Raw genomic sequence first — 17884 nt, 5'->3', positions numbered from 1 at the left:
ATAGGTTTAGGTTAGCTTGAAAAGATCCCTTTTAGGGATAATTTCGCCTTTGTACATACATTTTACATACATTTCTCTTAATACACCTAATACGGGTGATAAAAATAAATCAAAAAGTTATTTATAATATTAAACATCCTAATAAAACACCCGTAACACGTAACACCCTTCAGGGACTTCGGAGCCCTAACCTATGAATAAAACATATGCATTAGACATAACAGTGCCACAAAAAACGTGCAGTTAGGGTTTTTTAGGTATCTGTAACTTAGAATAAACATTAAAAAAATCAATAAGAGTGTATACAGTCATATAATAACTTCTGATTCAAAACCTTTAACAATAAAAGAATTAATGACATCATCAATATCTTGGTCTGCATTTTTCCTTCTTCCTCGTTTCTTCCCCACTTTCCCCAGCCATTTGGTAGTCTCCAAATTCATAACTTCTGCACACTTTTCATAAATTCTATATAAATTTCTTAAAAATCTTAACACGGTTGCACCTTTGATATATTGCTGCAAATAGATGTATGGTTCCATCTGGTGTTCTAAAGCCAAAGCAATATTATAAACAAAAGTCCCATTATAGCATTTTGAATATGTAGTAGCCTCATAGGGATCACAGCACAAATTGTTCAGTGAGTTAAATTGATACAGGCAACACTGAAAACTAGCAAATGAATGCATCTTTCTTTTGTCATAACTTCTTGGTTTCTTTTTTATAGTGGCATCTATTTCAAAGTGCTTCAGTAGCACACTGGCAGCCAACAAACAATCTTCATATTGGACCTTGTTTTTATTTAAAAATATTTCATCATCTTCACTTTTGACAGCTGGCAACCTTTTTAACTCCTCCACTTTCTTTGAATATTTGTTATTGAAATAATTATGCCCCCTGAATGTTCCAGTTTTTTCATCAATCACTTCTAATGTTAAATAACATGTTAATAGACTTAAAACATGTGCTAAGGGAGGTTTAGTCTGTTCAACCCACCATAGTAATGCAATCATGTATAGTTGGAAATTTTTTGGCAAATGCTCTAACATCCCTAAGTCTAATTTAGGCATTTTCTCTTTGATGAAATAAACAAAACATATTTTTAACTGCTCATTGCTTAATTCATGAAATGGTGTTTCAATTGGTCTAGGTATGGCATACTCTCTGTTCACAAATATCCTCTTATAATTTAAACCATCCTTGCTGACATAAATGCAATAATCTTCAGAGAAATCTGTTAATAGATCAAATGCATATCTGAGTATGGGCAGTGTGCATAAAAAGGAGTCCTCGTCACTGTAATCTTCTGCTTGTGGGGAACAGAAATGCAAATGGTGCACATACAGGTTTAAGTATGCTTGTGGTACTTGATAAGTCCTTATTTTCTGAGCAAACCAATCTGGCATTCCTATTATCATTTCTTCATCAGGAATACTTTCTTCGTCTGAAGATTTTTCTTCATCGCCTGATGAATTTTCTTCATTGTCATCAGGTTCATCTTCCGAGTCATTTTCATCGCCACTTTCAGGCATGTGCAACTCTGTCTCTGATGTAGATTTGTTGTTATCGCATAAATTGAAATATTTCAAAGAATTACAGGTTTTACTGTTATATCCATCAATACTTCTTTTGATTGTGGCAAATATTCTTTGTTTCTGATTCTTCGGAATCCTCCCCAGTATTTTAGCTACAGCAGAGTCTAATGTCTCGTTTTGCAGCCATTTGAACAAACCATGGATACACCGCTGCTGCTCATTCTGTTTCTTTTTACTTTTAGGTAGTTTTAGTTGGGCAAAGAATTTGTTGAACACACCTTTTTTGACGTAATCATTACCCAGCAGTGTTGCCAAGAGGGGTAAAAGTTCATCATCAAGTCCTCCAAAATGACTTAACATGTATTCAACTTTATACATTTTGCACTCTAAAGCGTTTATCTTGCCGCCATTTTCTTTATTATCTATTGGTTTAGGCTTCAACTCTAAAGTATTAAAAGGTATGTAGAAAACATTGTAGATGAAGAAATCGGAGTCATAACTTAGTACCGGGCAGTTCAAATGTCGGGCCATGGCGGCAATTTCGTCATCAGCCTCAAATTCGCAGATCGTGAAAGGTATTTTCATCTCCAGAAGGACTTCTTTGAATGTGTCCCTCAACAGAAGCGGAAAAATCTGTAGGCTGCTTTGGGTTACAGGGTCAAGTTGTGCAGCACCCTTTATCTTGGATTTTAGACGACTGTAAGCAGTTTTCAACTTACGCCTCTCGTATGTTCCGTCGAAAATCACATAAGGTGTTACGTTACATTTTCGTAAATTTTTCATGAAGGTTTTAGTGTACGCAGCGAACTTGTCATAGTCGCCGCCGAACGCTGAGAAACTGTTTAGAAGCCTATAGAGCTGAGCGCACAAGCTGTGTCCATCTATCACCAAATTGGTATCGTGCAGATGATGGTCGCGTAAAAACGCATTTTCGTTATGGTTTATGTACGTCGTCAAACCTCTTACGCCCATTATGGCACTTATTGAAACTGAAGTTAAGTTCTTAAACTAAGTAAAAAGAAATAAAACGATTTTACTATAACTCCCATAAGTAAACAAATAAACGTATAACGTGACACTATTGAATTAATTTGATTGATTAATCTAATTTTGTAGGTTATGTTATCAACACAACACGGAGTCACGGACCAAAGAGTAGTATAATCAGGGGGGGGACAGTCGCCTATACCGTACTAATTCATGTCGATAGCGCCGCCATCTCCTTTACGGTTTTACTCATGGTTAACTTGCAACATTGTCGATTCAAGCAATAAAAAAAAGTGCAAAATTTTTACACTGTTAGATACCTTCTTTAAGGAAACTAGATTTTTATTATATTTGACAAATATAACAAATCGTCACTACTTTGAAAAATCTCGTATTTAAAATCAACAAAATTAAATTGAACCTTGACGTAATGTTCATAAGGTCCACTCGGTAAAATTATCTATTTTGAAATACGTTTTTTTTTTAAAGTAGTGACGCAATTAGAATTAGAATCGATTATTGCAAGTCAAATATTTCTTACAAGAATAAACATTAAAATTAAAACCTAGCGTAATTCATTTCTGAACGAATCTTTAAAAATCAGAGATGAATAACAGAAATATACCTGTTTTCTTCACACTCCAGTAACATGTATGTGATGTATGTTATGCTTATCTCTGTCTTATTTTTGCAATGGCTGCAGGACTACTAAAAAACTTGCATCTCGAAGTTCGTGTCGTGCGATCTCTCTGACACTTATACTTTTTAATACGAGAGCGAGAGAGACGGTACGATACGAACTTCGAGTTTCGTAGTAGCCCTGTTGCTTTCTTTCGGCTTTCGGCCTTTCCCGCCCTTCGCTTCCCTTCTCTCGCCCTCGCCCCTCTTCAATCAAATCATTCTTTTGCTTTGCCCGCGTGTATGGAAGAAGTAGAAACGCACGTGTTTCATTTAAAAATTGGAGTTAATTCTGAGCAAGCGTCTGATTTTTTTGGGATAATCATAAATCACAGTACTAGCAGTGTTTTTGCCAATTGCGCTACATTGCAACGTTGTAATTATCTGAATCATAAAAATGACTGAAGAGAAGGTAGCTGAAGTTCCTACTGAAAGTAATGGACAGGAGAAAAAGGAAACCGATAACGTTGAAGAGAAAACTGATCTGGATATCGCGATTATTCGACAGGTCGAATATTACTTCGGTGAGTCACGATTACCCTAAATACATTTTCAAACGTAGTGATGCACATAGTTTTGCCAAGGATTTTCTATTATGATCGCTTAACTTGAGCGCGTTTGGATGTTTATTGCCTTAGAGACAATTTAACGACTCAATAGTTCAGAGTTAATAGTGCCAACTTAGCATTATTAATTTAAGTATCATATTTTTTACTTTGCTTCTTATGTAGGTATGTCAGAAGTCGGAAACCAACACTATATAGGTACACTCAAAGAACTGCTAAAGGAGGCACAATCCCTGTGCATGGTGAAAAAAACCTTTCATGAAAATATCAATCAAAAACAATAAATACCTTTACAAACCAGGATCACATTGCACTTACCTCAATTTCTTAATAAAGTACTTCATCCACTAGTGTTTACTCAGTAACAAACGCTCTTAGACCAGTGATAGGTACCCGAAATAAACTATCAAATCAGTGGGGTAGAAGATGATCCGTGTGAGGTCCACATGCAAAAAAAAACACTTTTGAGGGTGATTCATTTACAAAAATGTATTATTAAGCATTCATCATTCATTTAGTCATTGTATTGTATTAAGCTTACAGTATGTCCGAGACTATGGACATGGGGCTACGAGACAAAACATTTGGGGGCCTCTGTTTTTGACTTAACGGAGCTGACAAAAACTACTCTTGTTCAAGCAACATATTTATTTTATCTACACCCATATAGTAAATTCTCCATAATGCGTTTAAAAACCATAGATAATGACCAGCATTGCGACATTGGATTCTATTATGAACATGGCTGTATTGTATTAAGTTAGAGATTTCATACATCATTACAGCACCGGGGCGTGCTGCGCCGCGCGCACCAGCAGGGCGCGCAAGTCGTCGCGCGCGCAGCTCGTGGGGCAGACATACCTAGTTCTCGTTCATTCCCAATGGTTCTTAACACATGATGGAGGATTTAATATGGATGTAGATAAAATATTTTATGCAACTGTATGTAATTAGACCTTAAAACACTCATGTGACCCTATTATGAAAGTTTGCTACTCCTTGTTTCATAAAGCCACACTCGTGTTTTAAGGACCCCTGTTACGATACAGTTGCATTAATAACTGTTCCATAACCAACAGTAAGTTAAAGGCGTAAATATAATGATTCCAGGTGACCTGAATCTTCCCCGTGATAAGTTCCTCCGTGAGCAGGTAAAACTGGACGAGGGATGGGTGCCTCTAGACATCCTCATCAAGTTCAACAGGCTTGCACAGCTCACTACAGACCTGGCGGTCATTGCGACTGCTCTAAACAAGTCTACCACAGGACTGATAGAGGTTTGTACTTTTAAAGTAGAAATCTAAGATTCCTATGCCACATTTACACATGCACCGATGCACATTGTAAGTGTTCTTAGTCTTAAAGCATGTACTACAGTTAACTACAAAGTTTTTTTTTAATCTTATATTTTAATGAGGCTTTAGTACACCAAATGTGACTATGTCAGCCTCATGGGGACCCTCGAGATACATGTTACACTCTCCCTTGTACTGAAATCTAGTCTCTGGACTCTAAGGCCTGTCTAATGAACCTGTAAATCAGCATCCTGCATCGCTTCTTCTAAAAGTGGTTGACACAGAATCACATTGACAACTCCAGTCAACAAGCCCATACCATCCAGATACCTGTTTCTGATGTCCTTATTCTGATCACATTCCGGAAGAAAATGAAGGTCTTCAGTTTTATTACAACCAAACTACAAAGTTGATATGGCCAATGTTACAATAAATTGTATGTATACACATCCTTAATGTTAACCTCCTGGGTTACCCAGTACACACTTGACTCGTGTTGTGCGTGACTTGAGGACATAAAAAAAAATGAAATTTATGATTGATTCAAATTGTGGAAACAGTAATTTTACTTCAGGTCTCAGGAGGTTAAGTTAATAAAATTGTACATTACTATCCAAGAGTTTGTAAAATCTTGAAGCTTGTGTATGCTTGACAATAATTATAGTCCATTGTTGCGTGAATGAATTGCCTTCATTTTTTTTATTCTTGTTTTTAGAGTTCCATACCTAAAAAGGAAAAATGGAACCTGTTGGTTCACTTAATGCAATCAGGAGATATAATTTGTTTTTCACAGAAATACTGTGACAAATAGTTTTATTCATTGCTGACTTAAATTGTGAAACTAATTAATACCTTTATCTAATGAACTAATTCTAATTTAATTTGTTTGGTGATTCCATAATGACAATATCATTTATAATTTGTAAGTTATTCATATTTCTTCAAAAGAGTGGCAGAACATAATTTATTTCCAAATAAAGCATTTCATTTCTATTCCATGAAATACAAATATACCTAATTTGAGTGCTTATAAATTTGCCTGGGCCCTCTATTGATTGCTTCGATTGAAATTTCTTGGTCAACATGAAATCAATTGAAAGTAGAGACCACTCATATTCTTGAGCTAAATAATTGTCTAGCAGCTAGACTCTAGCTATACATATTTGAAATAGCAATTCATATTATAAAACCTTTTTTAAAATATCGCAGGTATCAGAGGACAATAAGAAAGTCCGTAGAAGCCCAGAAATGCCTCTTCCAGAAATGAATGAGGAACGCAGGAAGGAACTTGTGAGCCGAACAATCTATGCCAAAGGGTTCCCCAAGGACTTGGTTCTGGATGACTTGCTGAAGTTCTTCAAACAACACGAGGAGGTTGAGAATGTCATCATGCGAAAGTATCAAGAAATTAAGACCAAGACGAGGCATTTCAAGGGATCTGTGTTCGCAACTTTTAAGACTAAGGAGCAAGTAAGAATACTTAATTTTATTCAATTTTACTAATATTTGTAGGGTATTTTTATTGCAATGCAGAAATATTTGTAGTCATTACAATCTTGATTATAGTTATATTATAATCTGATCAATGATAAGTATATGAAACTAATTAAAAAACCAAAGTAACATTTGACTGCTGACACTGAATTACGCAGTTTCATATGTTTTGTCGAGAAAAAAAGTAAAATCTGTTAATATATGACACACCTATCAAAATCTAAAACGAATTTAATTTACATTTTCACAGGCAGAAAAATTTATGGAAATAAAAGATTTGAAGTATGGAGACAATGAGTTGATCACCAAATGGCAGGATGCATATCTCACTGAGAAGCAAGAAGAGTATGCCGCCAAGAAAGAGAAGAGGGATAAGAAACCAAAGAAGGAAGATGCTGTGAGTAACATGAATCTAAGCAGGGTTTCTTAAAGTGGGGGGGGGGGGTAAATCTCCATATACCTGTGTTTTCTGTACTATGTGTTGATGTTCAATAAAGAGTTATTGTATTGTATTGTGGGGTCCATAGCATGTGTATCAGGGGTCCACAGTAGGTCAGTCTGTAAACATATTTATCAGGAAATTTTCAAAAAAGTGGTCCTGACTGCAATTTAAGAAACCCTGAATCTAAGGCTAAGTTCAGTTGACAAGCGCTTAACGCGTGTTTTGATAACGCACAACTACATACCGACGGTTATATATTGAAGTTATATACATATTCGGCATCAGTAATTTTTTCTCTTTTGTTTGAGATGTCTCAAAATTTTCATAAAACGCTTAGTCAATTTCTCTTTTCAAGTGTCGATGGCCTAAATAAGCATGTAGTTGTAAACGCGCGTTAAGCGCTTGTCATCAGAACATACCCTTATAGATTACTAACAACCTGCACCGGCTTCGCACGGAAGCAATAAAAAAAATATCAAAGAATTAAGGTCTATAATCAGCACTTCATATTTTTCACCTCTTCCCTAAAACTACTGTCAGACACATTTACTACTTTTAATACCTTTAACAAGTTAACTCATTAAAGGTAATTGGGTAAGGCTCACGCACGACACGAGCGTTTCGCCAGCCTTTTCCAGTGTGTTATGAATATTGATTTTATTATTATTTAAGGATAATAATACTTTACTTCAAAGAGAAACTACTTTCATCAGAAGTTGACGCAAATAGTTATTGTATGCATCAATATTCATAACACACTGGAACAGGCGGGCAAAACGCTCGTGAGCCTTACCCAATTGTGATCTACTTCTGTTAAAAAAGGTCTATCTATTGTAATTATATATGAATCATTAAAAACTGATACCTACTTTTAAAGGTTCATTTTCAGTGGTCGGATAAGTCAGTCGATTTAAAGCATGCGAGATAACGACCAATGGAAATCATTGAGCAATTAGACACTTGGTCGATATATATAGCATCGGGTATTCCCCGCATGCTGCCTCTGGGCTAATGAAATTCATCGATCATTTGCGACGGTATGCGTAAACATAAATCTTCATCATCGTCGATGGAAATATATATCTATAAACAAATCTGCTAAAGACTGAAACTTATAACATAAATAACAGGTCAGTCATGACTTGAGGCTGTATTGTCTAATGCGCGATCGCTCGCAACCTCATTTCCTATTTCTTTCTACTGTCATCCTATATGGTTTGCCAGAAGGAAGTGGTCAAAGCAATTATAATTGTAAGACAATACAGCCTCAGGAAATGGCACCTTACCTCGCGCCTTCCCTGTGCTAAAAAAATATGACATCACATTGGTTACGGAAATCATTCCATTTAACCTGTGAAGCAGCCTTTGCTCAAGTTCATCTGTATTTATAGGTCGTTGCCTGTGTTTTGGTTTGGTTTAGTTTAAGAGTTCGAAGGAACAACAATTTTCGTCATTAAGTAGCGCAGGATAGACGTGCCCTGTACATAACATGTAAACGTCATTCCCATTCCCAACAAATACTAGCAGAAAAAAATGCAGTGAACATTTATATTTGACTTGGACAAAAGCTAATCACTTTTCCATTCCAGGAAAAAGCAAAAGATGACATCCAACTGCCAACTGGCACGGTGCTATATTTCACCCAGAGCAATGAAAAGTTTAAGCGAGAGGACATCAAAGAAGGACTTGAAAAACTTGGTGAGTGTGTAACCGAATCAGAATTTGAAGGGTTAGAAACTATGAACATGAAACTACCGTGAGACTGACTCATATTAAATGAAATAAAACTCAGTCGTTAGTGCACGTGTTGCAGAAGAAGGGCTACAAATTAGCCCAAAACATGTCAAACTCAAACTCGATTTAAGGTTTGAGTTATCTGGTTTTATTTCATTTAATATGGTTAGAAACTAAGTATTTTTTTACCTTCGCTTTAGGAAATTTGGATAATTAAAACGAACTTCAGTAAATTCATGTTTATGGTTTTGAGTTTTTCTTGATTTCTTCCAACACTGGTAGTTACGAGTATGTGTGAAAATGATAAATTAATACAACTTTGCCATACTAGTAATAACTGATGTAATGTTTTTCAGAATGCGAAATCGCCTATGTAGACTTCAACGCCGGCGATAGCCAAGGCTGGGTGCGTTTATCCAAAGAAAACGCTGCCAAGGAGGCTATTGAAAAGATCCCCGACGGCAAACTCACCATCGGCGAAACAGAGGTCACCATTAAACTGCTTGAGGGGGATGAAGAAAAAGCTTATCTAGACAAGACTATCGAAGAAATAACCAAGCGGCGTAAGAATCAGAAAAATAACAGGCATAACAGACAAGGCAAGAATTACAAGGGAAAACACCAGCATGGAAAGAAACGCAAGCAAGGGAACCATGAGGAAGCCCCGGCAACCAAAATCAAGGCTGACAGCTAGGCGCAGAAGTTGTGATCCGATTCCTTGTAAATTGATTAAGCACATCTTCAAGTTTATTCATACGTTAGAGATCTCAAAACTGTTATTAATCAGCTAGATTTCATATTTTGTTGAGGTCTATTAAAAGTTATGAATAGTGTAAACAATGAATGTTGAAACATGCAAATACGTTTTTGTTATTGAAGTGTAACTTAGATATTTTAAGATATCCTAAAGTGAAACTGAGTTTCTCTTTATTTTTAACGTACAGGTACTAAATAAATCTTTTATCAAAGTTCCTTTTTTATTTACTATTAAGATAAGTTTTTAAGTTTTTTTTTAGTAAATCTGTATTCAGCTTCATTTCTTACTCAGCCGTCCACTGTCCAGTCCGGTATTAAAGCTTTGGTTTCCTAGGATAAGCTGTGCCGTCATTATAGCGACCGTAATAAGCGGTGAATGACGTCACTAGAACGTTGTCTATGTGAACAAAATGGCGCGGTTTCCTAGAGAGCGGTGTTAGGAGGAGGAGGAGGAGCAGTATGAACTACGGCCGCTATTTGACGGCACCGCTGATCCTAGGAATAGGAAACCAAAGCTTAAGACCCCTTTCACATTAGGGTGACAGTCGCTGAGCAGATCATAGACCGTCTTGAGACCTTACACGCTGCTGGATGGAGTCACAAATTGGCGGAATTCTTGTCGTCTTCTATCATTCATTTTATAAATCGCACTAATATAATAAACGTGAAACTAACTGTTCGTCTGTTACCTTTTAATGCTTAAGCGCTGAACCCATTTTGATGAAATTTGGTAAAGAGGAAAGTATGAGACTGGAAAGGACAGAAGGTGGTTTTTAATCCCGGAAAAATACATAGTTTTGGGTTAGGTACTTCATAAGATTATCATCTGTTTTCCGCAATTTCGTCTGCGCAAAATTCATTTATCATTATCACGCACCCGCTAGAACTATAAATTAAATTTCTCAAACGTTTTTATTTCCATTCATAAATATGTTATACTTGTACAAAGAGTAAGTAGAGAAAAGATACTAAAGAAGGATGGTAAAAGTAGCCAGAGTAAGCCCCAGACCCAGAATACACATGCTTGTAATGTAAATGCCATAGCATGATGCTGTGTACCAGAAGTTGATATTAGTTTTATGCGTCATGTTCATGAAAAAATTAGTAGGCTGGGCCCTCATAGTGTGGAAAGTTTCTCTTTCAGTGAAACGAGGACGTTTGATTAAAGCTTGTTAAGTGTTTTTGCTCAGACAACTTTATTCTGTACATTACACTTTAGTTCTAGACTCCCCGTGCCCGTAATGCCCGTGCATTTGGGCATTTCTATCTACCGAAATTTCTATATTAACGAAATTTGGGAGGTAGAGAGTTCATGATTCCGAGCTGGAAAAGCAGCAGGGCTACTACGAAACTCGAAGTTCGTGTCCTTCCGTCTCTCTCGCTCTCGTATTAAATAGTATAAGTGTCAGAGGGACCACACGACACGAACTTCGAGTTTCGAGTTTCGTAGTAGCCCTGCAGGGTCTCCAGATTTGTCCCCAAAATATTGTATGGATGTGTCCGTTTTGTTACGAAAATTATTAAGAAAAAGTCTATGGCCGCACAAGACAATGAGTGTCACCAACCGACACGCTATTATTCAACATTTAAGTTAAGAGCGTTTTCACATTATCCGATCCGATATCGGTATGGGACGACGATAGACGACATCCGATAGCCGACAGCAATGCTGCTTTCACATAATTTCCGACAAAATCGTTCCGATACGGCCGGCTCAAAATGGCCGCCACGCATCGGGCTTTGCGCACACAGAAACAATTTAGATACACGCATAGCACATACAAACTTTATCATCCGACAGCCCACAGGCGTCCGATGGTGCCGTCAACATATCGGTGTCGGCTCCGATATCGGATATCGGGCCGGACAATGTGAAAGACAGGTACAAATTTCATACATTTTACTTGCCCCGATAACGTATTGTCGTCCAATACCGATATCGGGTCGGATAATGTGAAAACGCTCTGCTCTGATAGTCACAAATGAATAATCAAGCCCACATCAAGCCAAACTTCATCGTGGAACCATAAATGATATTGTGATCACTTCGAAAAAATACATGGCTTAAAAGTGAACGCACGCTTCTCATGTCGTGTCGTCATGTCAATTTGACAGATGGTGTGGCGTCGTTTTTCCCCGTCTCTCTCTTGGCTGTGAACAAAAGAAACCCAAACAAACGTATGAATTAATGCGTTTACGTAAGTGAAACCGATCAAAATGAAGCCAGAAGAAACCTCTAAAGAGGAGGAAAACAAAGCAGACACAGCCAGTGAAGCTCCAGTGTCTGGAGATGTGATTGGCGACACTGCTTATAGCGAGCGGTTTGTTTTGAAAATCCTGCTTAAATTAGCTAATTTAGACACATTAAAGGACGAAATTAAGGAAAAATCCTTTGAAGATGACTTGTGCACGCTTTGGGATATGACTGCGGAGAGAGATGTAGTTTTATTTCTACAAAAACATGAAATTTTAAACCTCTTTTACTTCGCGTTGCCGGTTATAGAAACGCCGCGCATTATTGAGATTATTGTCGGTATCATCGGCAACTTATCTTGTCATAAAGATGTCGTAGCCACTCTTATGAAGATGGACAACTTTTTAAACCTCCTTCTGGGCTACATGAAGGCAGATGACAGTCTTGTACTCATTCAGGTTTTGCGTCTAATAAATTCAAATTTGTTTCTCGCCCACGACAAAGATGTTGCAATTTGGATGAATCTGTTTCCAAAGATTGACTATGCCAGCACTTTATACTTTATCTTGAAGAATTCTTCAAACAAAGAGTTATTGGTGACTGCTTTAGAGAATTTTAACACACTATGTTCATATTGCAACACAGAGAAAACAAGGACAGTGTTCTTTACACATTTTTTAAAGAAAGAAGCAATGGAATCACTTGCAGCGGGCTTCACGGAGATAATTGTTAATAAAAGGGACTCCTGCGAACAGGATGAGCTAGAGAGGGTGCTTGTCATTACGTTTCAAATCATTCTAAATTTAGTGGGGTTTGATAAGTCTCAGGAAATCTACAGTGAGACTAACGACTGTGTCACAACCATGATCAGCCAAGCTTTATGCTATTATGAGAAGAAATTAATTAACCAAAAAGAGATTGACTCGGATGTAATCGATATACTGGACTCTAGCATTACGATAGTTAATGTATTGAAAATAACTTGTGAATCTGATAAATATTTCAAAGCGTGCCAGAAAATGTGGAGAGCTGTAAGCTTGATTATGAAAAATAACAAAAATGGGAATAATTTTGAAGAGGATGACAGAGAAGAATTGACTGAATACACAAAAAAAATGGTCAATCCATTGGCCACCCTTATGTGTGTTTATATGAGAACTTGTTCAGAAGAAGCTTTGGAAAAAATTCTAGATGAGCTTGGAGAGGAATGTGAGAAGATTGTTAATTCTGTTAAAGACAAGGAAATCCAAACTGAAGTTAGTAAAAGGACTGCCAATTTTAGGACTAGGTTAAAGGAAAATGTAGACTCGTAATAAACATTTGATCAAATATTTTCTTTTCTTTATATTTGGATTGTGTCAACTGACCCAGTTGATAGAGGTATTTAATCTTAAGAGCAACCTGTACACAGCTGTATAATTATTGTTTCTTGGAAAGTTATTTTTTTAACCATATTTAATCACTACTGAGCTTTGCTTAATATTTTGATAGTCGGAAAATCTCATTTAACCAGAAGATGGCACAGCTAGTTCACTTTTGGGCCCCAAAAAACTGTAGTAGCAAGTATCATCGTAATTATTAGCTATTTTTCGATATTGCTTGTTAAAAATTTCTTTGTTTGATTTGGCACACATTCTATTGACATGATACTAGCTTTGCAGGAATAAAATTTGATATTTTAATTTTTAGGCCATTTTTAGGTTTCCATACCTTGAAAGGAAAACCTTTATAGGATAAATTTGTTCTCCGTCTGTCCGTCTGTCAAGAACCTTTTTTCTGTTGGAATTTGTTTATCTTTTTCACTCTGTTTATAAATAGGTAAAGTTTGTTTGTATATCAGGGGTTTCTAATCTTTTTAACAATGAGTACCTGGGTGACCGAGCTTTGCTCGCCTTTGCTCGGGCTAAAACTCGATAATAAGCGTTTTCCCAGAGATAAGACCAAGCTAGATCGATTTGTCATCCCCGAAAACCCCTACATACCAAATTTCATTGAAATTGTTGGAGCCGTTTCGGAGATTATAGATTATATAAATATACAACTTGTTTTTGAGCATGCATTAATTTGTAATTTTAATTAAAATCTGCGTATTAATTCACTTTTTTGAAATGGTTTAAAAAATTGAAATACTGGAATAAAATAAAAGTATAATTTTTAGAAAATTACACATTTATACAGCTGGCAACACTTAAACTTATAGACAGCAAGTGAAGCTTTCAGCAAAATCTTTTAAATCTAAACTTCTTATATTTCAAACGCATATGTAAACAGCACAATAGTCTGCTGGTTCTGACCCAAAATAATATTACTCTCTTGCTCACATTTGTCTCAAATGAGCGAAAAGGAAAATATGATTCTAGGTTGCATGTCATTTACTATTGGAGGTAATCTCTGGAACAACTTAACCCAGTGGGGCAGTGGTCGGCAACCTGCGGCTCTTTAGATGTAAAAGTTGCAGCTCACCTATACCTGCAAAAACTTCGCTCTTTATGTCATTTAATACGCGAGTGAAAATGCGATACGAACTTCGCCGTACCTGCAGTTCCATACGCAAAATTTAGTGATTAAAATACTTTGTCAAAATCCTGAAAAATCGTGCTATCACTCCACTAGTGACTATTATATATCTATCTTTCAGACATGTTTTTGGTTTTAAAAAATCCAACTTGGAAGCAAATGACACTAAACGCTTACGTTAGTGGCTCTTTGGAAGCTAGTAAATTTTGAAAATGATAGCTTTTAGCTCTATCTTCTCAAAAGAGCCAGTTGCCGACCTCTGACCCCTGATTAACATAAACTAGTTTTTATCCTGGGAGTGAAGTGTCGTGGGATGACATTGAAGTTATGGGTAAAAAGTAGTACAGAGCTAATTTTATTTATTTATTAACTTTAGCACACAAAACAAATTGTAAACATGCGGTACAGTAATGAGAATAATTAAGACAAGAGATCATTTACAATCACATAACTACATTGTATTGTTTTCCATGTTATTGTAATTTGTTTTAGGATTTTAAAAAATGGAACCTTTAGCAACCAAATGAAACAACAACAAATATATGGGATTATATATTTTGTAGACATCATAAAGCAACATTTACATTACCATTAAACAAGTTTCGCTCCGCCGAGGCGGACTAAAACTATCGAATGTAACAGTACATCGTAACGTAACAAAACAAAGCTCACTCGCACGGCCGCGGCCCACTCACTGATATGCTCACGTCAACATACACCACAAATACTGAAAGGGAGAACGAATATTAATAACAGTATACTTTACATTATATGTATTTATAAACTAACTAACCACGAGTTCCTACGGGCCCCTCGAGCGAGGCAAAATCGCACAAAAATTTAAATATCAATTCGTAAATATTTAGATTATATCGTTAGAGATAAAAACAGGATAAAGACTAGACTTTACACTGATCAACGACAACGTTGGGCGCTCTCCTGCTACGTTTCGTCCCGGGCGAAGCTGAAGCGATGCTATACTATCCAATAGACTTCTTGGTCTTTGCCGGCGAAGGCACGGTATGAGCACAAAATGTAGCAGCAGAACTCCTGCTAACAGCAACATAATATCGCGACTGGCGCCCTCCTGCGGGCGCGGACCGGACTATATAACCTAAAAATTAACTTACGCGTAAACATGTATATGTATAGGCGGCGACACAGTGCGAACGGCGTGTTTGATGCTGCGGCGGAGTGCGGCCGTTCGCACTGTGCAGACGACTATACCAACTCAAACAACTGAGCGAATATATCAAAGTTATCAGGCATAACTTTTTGAATACGCCGCACACCGCAGGGGGGCGCAAAATTAACATTATATAAATCATTAATTGTTACCTATTCAATAAATTACATAAATAATCTGAATTTAAAACAAGTCTTAGGCTTTTGATAAACATAATTGTATGTAGTACCATTAGAAATTCCAGATTAGCTGCTTCCAAATTGGCATAGGTACTGTTTTAAAACAATATTTAGAAAAATAAATAACAATTTTAAAACAGCAATGCATTGAGAACAAAAGTGGAAATAAACTTAGCCAATGAAAATCATAAATCTCTTAACGCCACATCATGGACTCGACTCTACGTCGGGATGATGAACTGCACTCGAGGTGATGACGAATCGGTGATGAGCCGCTAAGGCAGATAAGCCGCTGGTGATATGACAATCCCCTTTGTACTAGCAGGGATATGTATTGTGATGTCCACATAATGCTACGATCGCATTCAACATATATAAATAATCGCACATTAAAATTACTTCGTTTCAAATTTAAAATTCTTAATACGGTCAGTATTTTTTTATCCACTATAGTTTCGTCATATACCAATACATTAAAATTACATATGAAAATTTATGTATCGATTAATTTGATAGGCGATTTATATAAATCCACGAGTTAGGACACTATTTGTAAATGAGTCATTCAAACACATTCCAAACATTGTTTCACGTTCGAGAAAGAATAACATTGTACTATGTATAAATTCAATCGTGAAAATTTTCAAAATCTCCCCGCTAAATACAAACAGTGCCAGAAATAATACAATTTAATTTTGTATACTGATTTGTCGTGTAATTGTCCAGTGGTCCATATTTGGCACATAACTGACAAATGTAAAATAATACAACACCATAGGGCGTGTTACGCTCCTCCCTACGCATGTTTACTATAAGGTACATATAACACCGATAAACTGTTAAAGTCCAAAAACGTGCGTAGCGACACCTACAAAATTCTACTTTAAACATCTTTGGTACATTTTTGTGAGCAATGACATGGTGACAGTTCTGATTATACACGTATGCGGCGGCAACGGAATGAAGCAGATCTTGGCGCGGTTTATATTTAAGCTGCACACATCCTATGACCTTCTTCACTATATTAGCCGATATGTTTCGACATATACCTACTTTAGTAGTTACGATCCAAAATTCCGAATTGGGTATACAATTTTCGGACCAGATCTGATGTGTCGAATACAATGTCGAAGCCGGAGTGTTTGAGTTCCAGTCAAAAGTAGACTCTAAAACGACCATCCATTTATTTATGTAATTAACGAACCAAAGACGAGCATGGATTAAAACTAAGGTAATCCAGTGACTACACAAGTATGTGTATGAGTACGAATACATTTAAACACATGCTGGTTCATACGAAGGTAAGACAAGTGCGGTTGTATTGTCCACTGTTTTGCCTCCGTGCGAGATTTTATACAATAAAAAAAACCTAATCCTTTATATACTTCATAACATAATGGATGGTCATTTAGGTCGGTCTACTATTGCAATAAGAACATGCTATCAATACATCAGATAACCAGCTATGCTTATCGTGTAAATTTCTACACTAAACGTACAAGCACTTCACCTGGTAGTCAAACGGGTGTACGTTCGTTAGTTGATGCATGCCCTTATTCGTTACCTAACCTGGTTCTCATAAGCCAACGAAACTGTCAACGGCTAGGCCTTACATATTGCTTTCTTTAAGCGTATTTAATCCAATAGTAGGTATGTAACATTCATTTTGTACTTACACACCCTACACGAGTAAATATCGTAACAACCTAATTTACCCCTTCGTTGTTCTGAACGGAACTCGTTGGGCGCTCGCGCCTTCAAACGGGGAGCTACTGGGGAGATTAAAAGTCGAATAAATAGGAAAATACAACTAGTACACAGTCTATTAATCGGCAAGAGGCGGCCGGTCAATTACACAAAAAAACCTATGTTCACCTACGTGCAGCTCACTTATTTTACTGTTGGTACAATATAAATATGCAAGGATCGAGGTGATGTGAACGAATTAAGGTGCGGACATACTACATGCCAACCAACGCGTGTCAGTGCTAATCAGTCCCATAAATTTATGATCAGTTGCATATAGAAACATGCGTCGGTCGACGTGGCGTGGCATCGCATGGTTTTAGTAGTATGTTTCCGCCATTGGCTGCCGTGTAATTGAGCGGCGTCCACCGGCGCGTCGAAGGGACGAGATTCTCTACGCTCCGGAGAAGCCGTAGACCTCCAAGACTCTGATCTCAAAGTCGCCGCTGGGGCAGAGCGGCGGGTTGTTGAACGTCGAGCAGCGGTCCGTCTTACCGAACCGGATGTTCTCGTCCATCCATATCGCCTGCCCGTCGCTGTAAACGAAACGCATCTTATAGTAGGTAGTCTATTTT

At 37.1% G+C, this 17884-nt stretch overlaps 4 protein-coding genes across 9 annotated transcripts in view; 2 read left to right on the top strand and 2 right to left on the bottom strand.

Moving 5' to 3' along the window:
• Positions 1–293: 293 nt before the first annotated feature.
• On the bottom strand, positions 294–2678 carry LOC141426176 (protein asteroid-like). Its single transcript, XM_074085032.1, has one exon. The coding sequence runs from the start codon at positions 2505–2507 to the stop codon at positions 309–311; it is 2199 nt and encodes a 732-aa protein (XP_073941133.1). The 5' UTR covers positions 2508–2678; the 3' UTR covers positions 294–308.
• Positions 2679–3381: 703 nt separating this feature from the next.
• Positions 3382–9699, top strand: La (La autoantigen-like). The gene is made up of 6 exons (XM_074085267.1): positions 3382–3724; positions 4877–5043; positions 6271–6531; positions 6806–6952; positions 8587–8695; positions 9088–9699. The coding sequence occupies exons 1-6, from the start codon at positions 3598–3600 to the stop codon at positions 9423–9425; spliced, it is 1149 nt and encodes a 382-aa protein (XP_073941368.1). The 5' UTR covers positions 3382–3597; the 3' UTR covers positions 9426–9699.
• A 1868-nt stretch (positions 9700–11567) lies between these two features.
• On the top strand, positions 11568–13012 carry LOC141426175 (uncharacterized). The gene has a single exon (XM_074085031.1). The coding sequence runs from the start codon at positions 11705–11707 to the stop codon at positions 12992–12994; it is 1290 nt and encodes a 429-aa protein (XP_073941132.1). The 5' UTR covers positions 11568–11704; the 3' UTR covers positions 12995–13012.
• Positions 13013–14737: 1725 nt separating this feature from the next.
• The window catches only part of LOC141426392 (GTPase-activating protein skywalker-like), a 78131-nt gene continuing 74984 nt past the window's right edge, over positions 14738–17884 (bottom strand). For all 6 annotated transcript variants that reach the window (XM_074085265.1, XM_074085263.1, XM_074085261.1 and 3 more), the window contains one exon: positions 14738–17845. In XM_074085265.1, the coding sequence (XP_073941366.1) occupies positions 17704–17845 (142 nt within the window). In that variant the 3' untranslated portion in view covers positions 14738–17703. The remainder of the gene's footprint in view (positions 17846–17884) is intronic.

The sequence above is a fragment of the Choristoneura fumiferana genome, chromosome 3, assembly GCF_025370935.1.
Source record: "Choristoneura fumiferana chromosome 3, NRCan_CFum_1, whole genome shotgun sequence".
NCBI lineage: Eukaryota > Metazoa > Arthropoda > Insecta > Lepidoptera > Tortricidae > Choristoneura > Choristoneura fumiferana.
Note: the sequence above shows the minus strand (reverse complement) of the source record. Positions and strands in the feature narration are given on the sequence as shown.

Coding starts and splice junctions, on each gene's coding strand:
- LOC141426176 (XM_074085032.1), bottom strand. CDS start 2,507: ATGGGCGTAAGAGGTTTGACGACGTACATAAACCATAACGAAAATGCG.
- La (XM_074085267.1), top strand. CDS start 3,598: ATGACTGAAGAGAAGGTAGCTGAAGTTCCTACTGAAAGTAATGGACAG. Junction 6,532..6,805: donor CTTTTAAGACTAAGGAGCAA/GTAAGAATACTT, acceptor ACATTTTCACAG/GCAGAAAAATTTATGGAAAT. Junction 8,696..9,087: donor AGAAGGACTTGAAAAACTTG/GTGAGTGTGTAA, acceptor AATGTTTTTCAG/AATGCGAAATCGCCTATGTA.
- LOC141426175 (XM_074085031.1), top strand. CDS start 11,705: ATGAAGCCAGAAGAAACCTCTAAAGAGGAGGAAAACAAAGCAGACACA.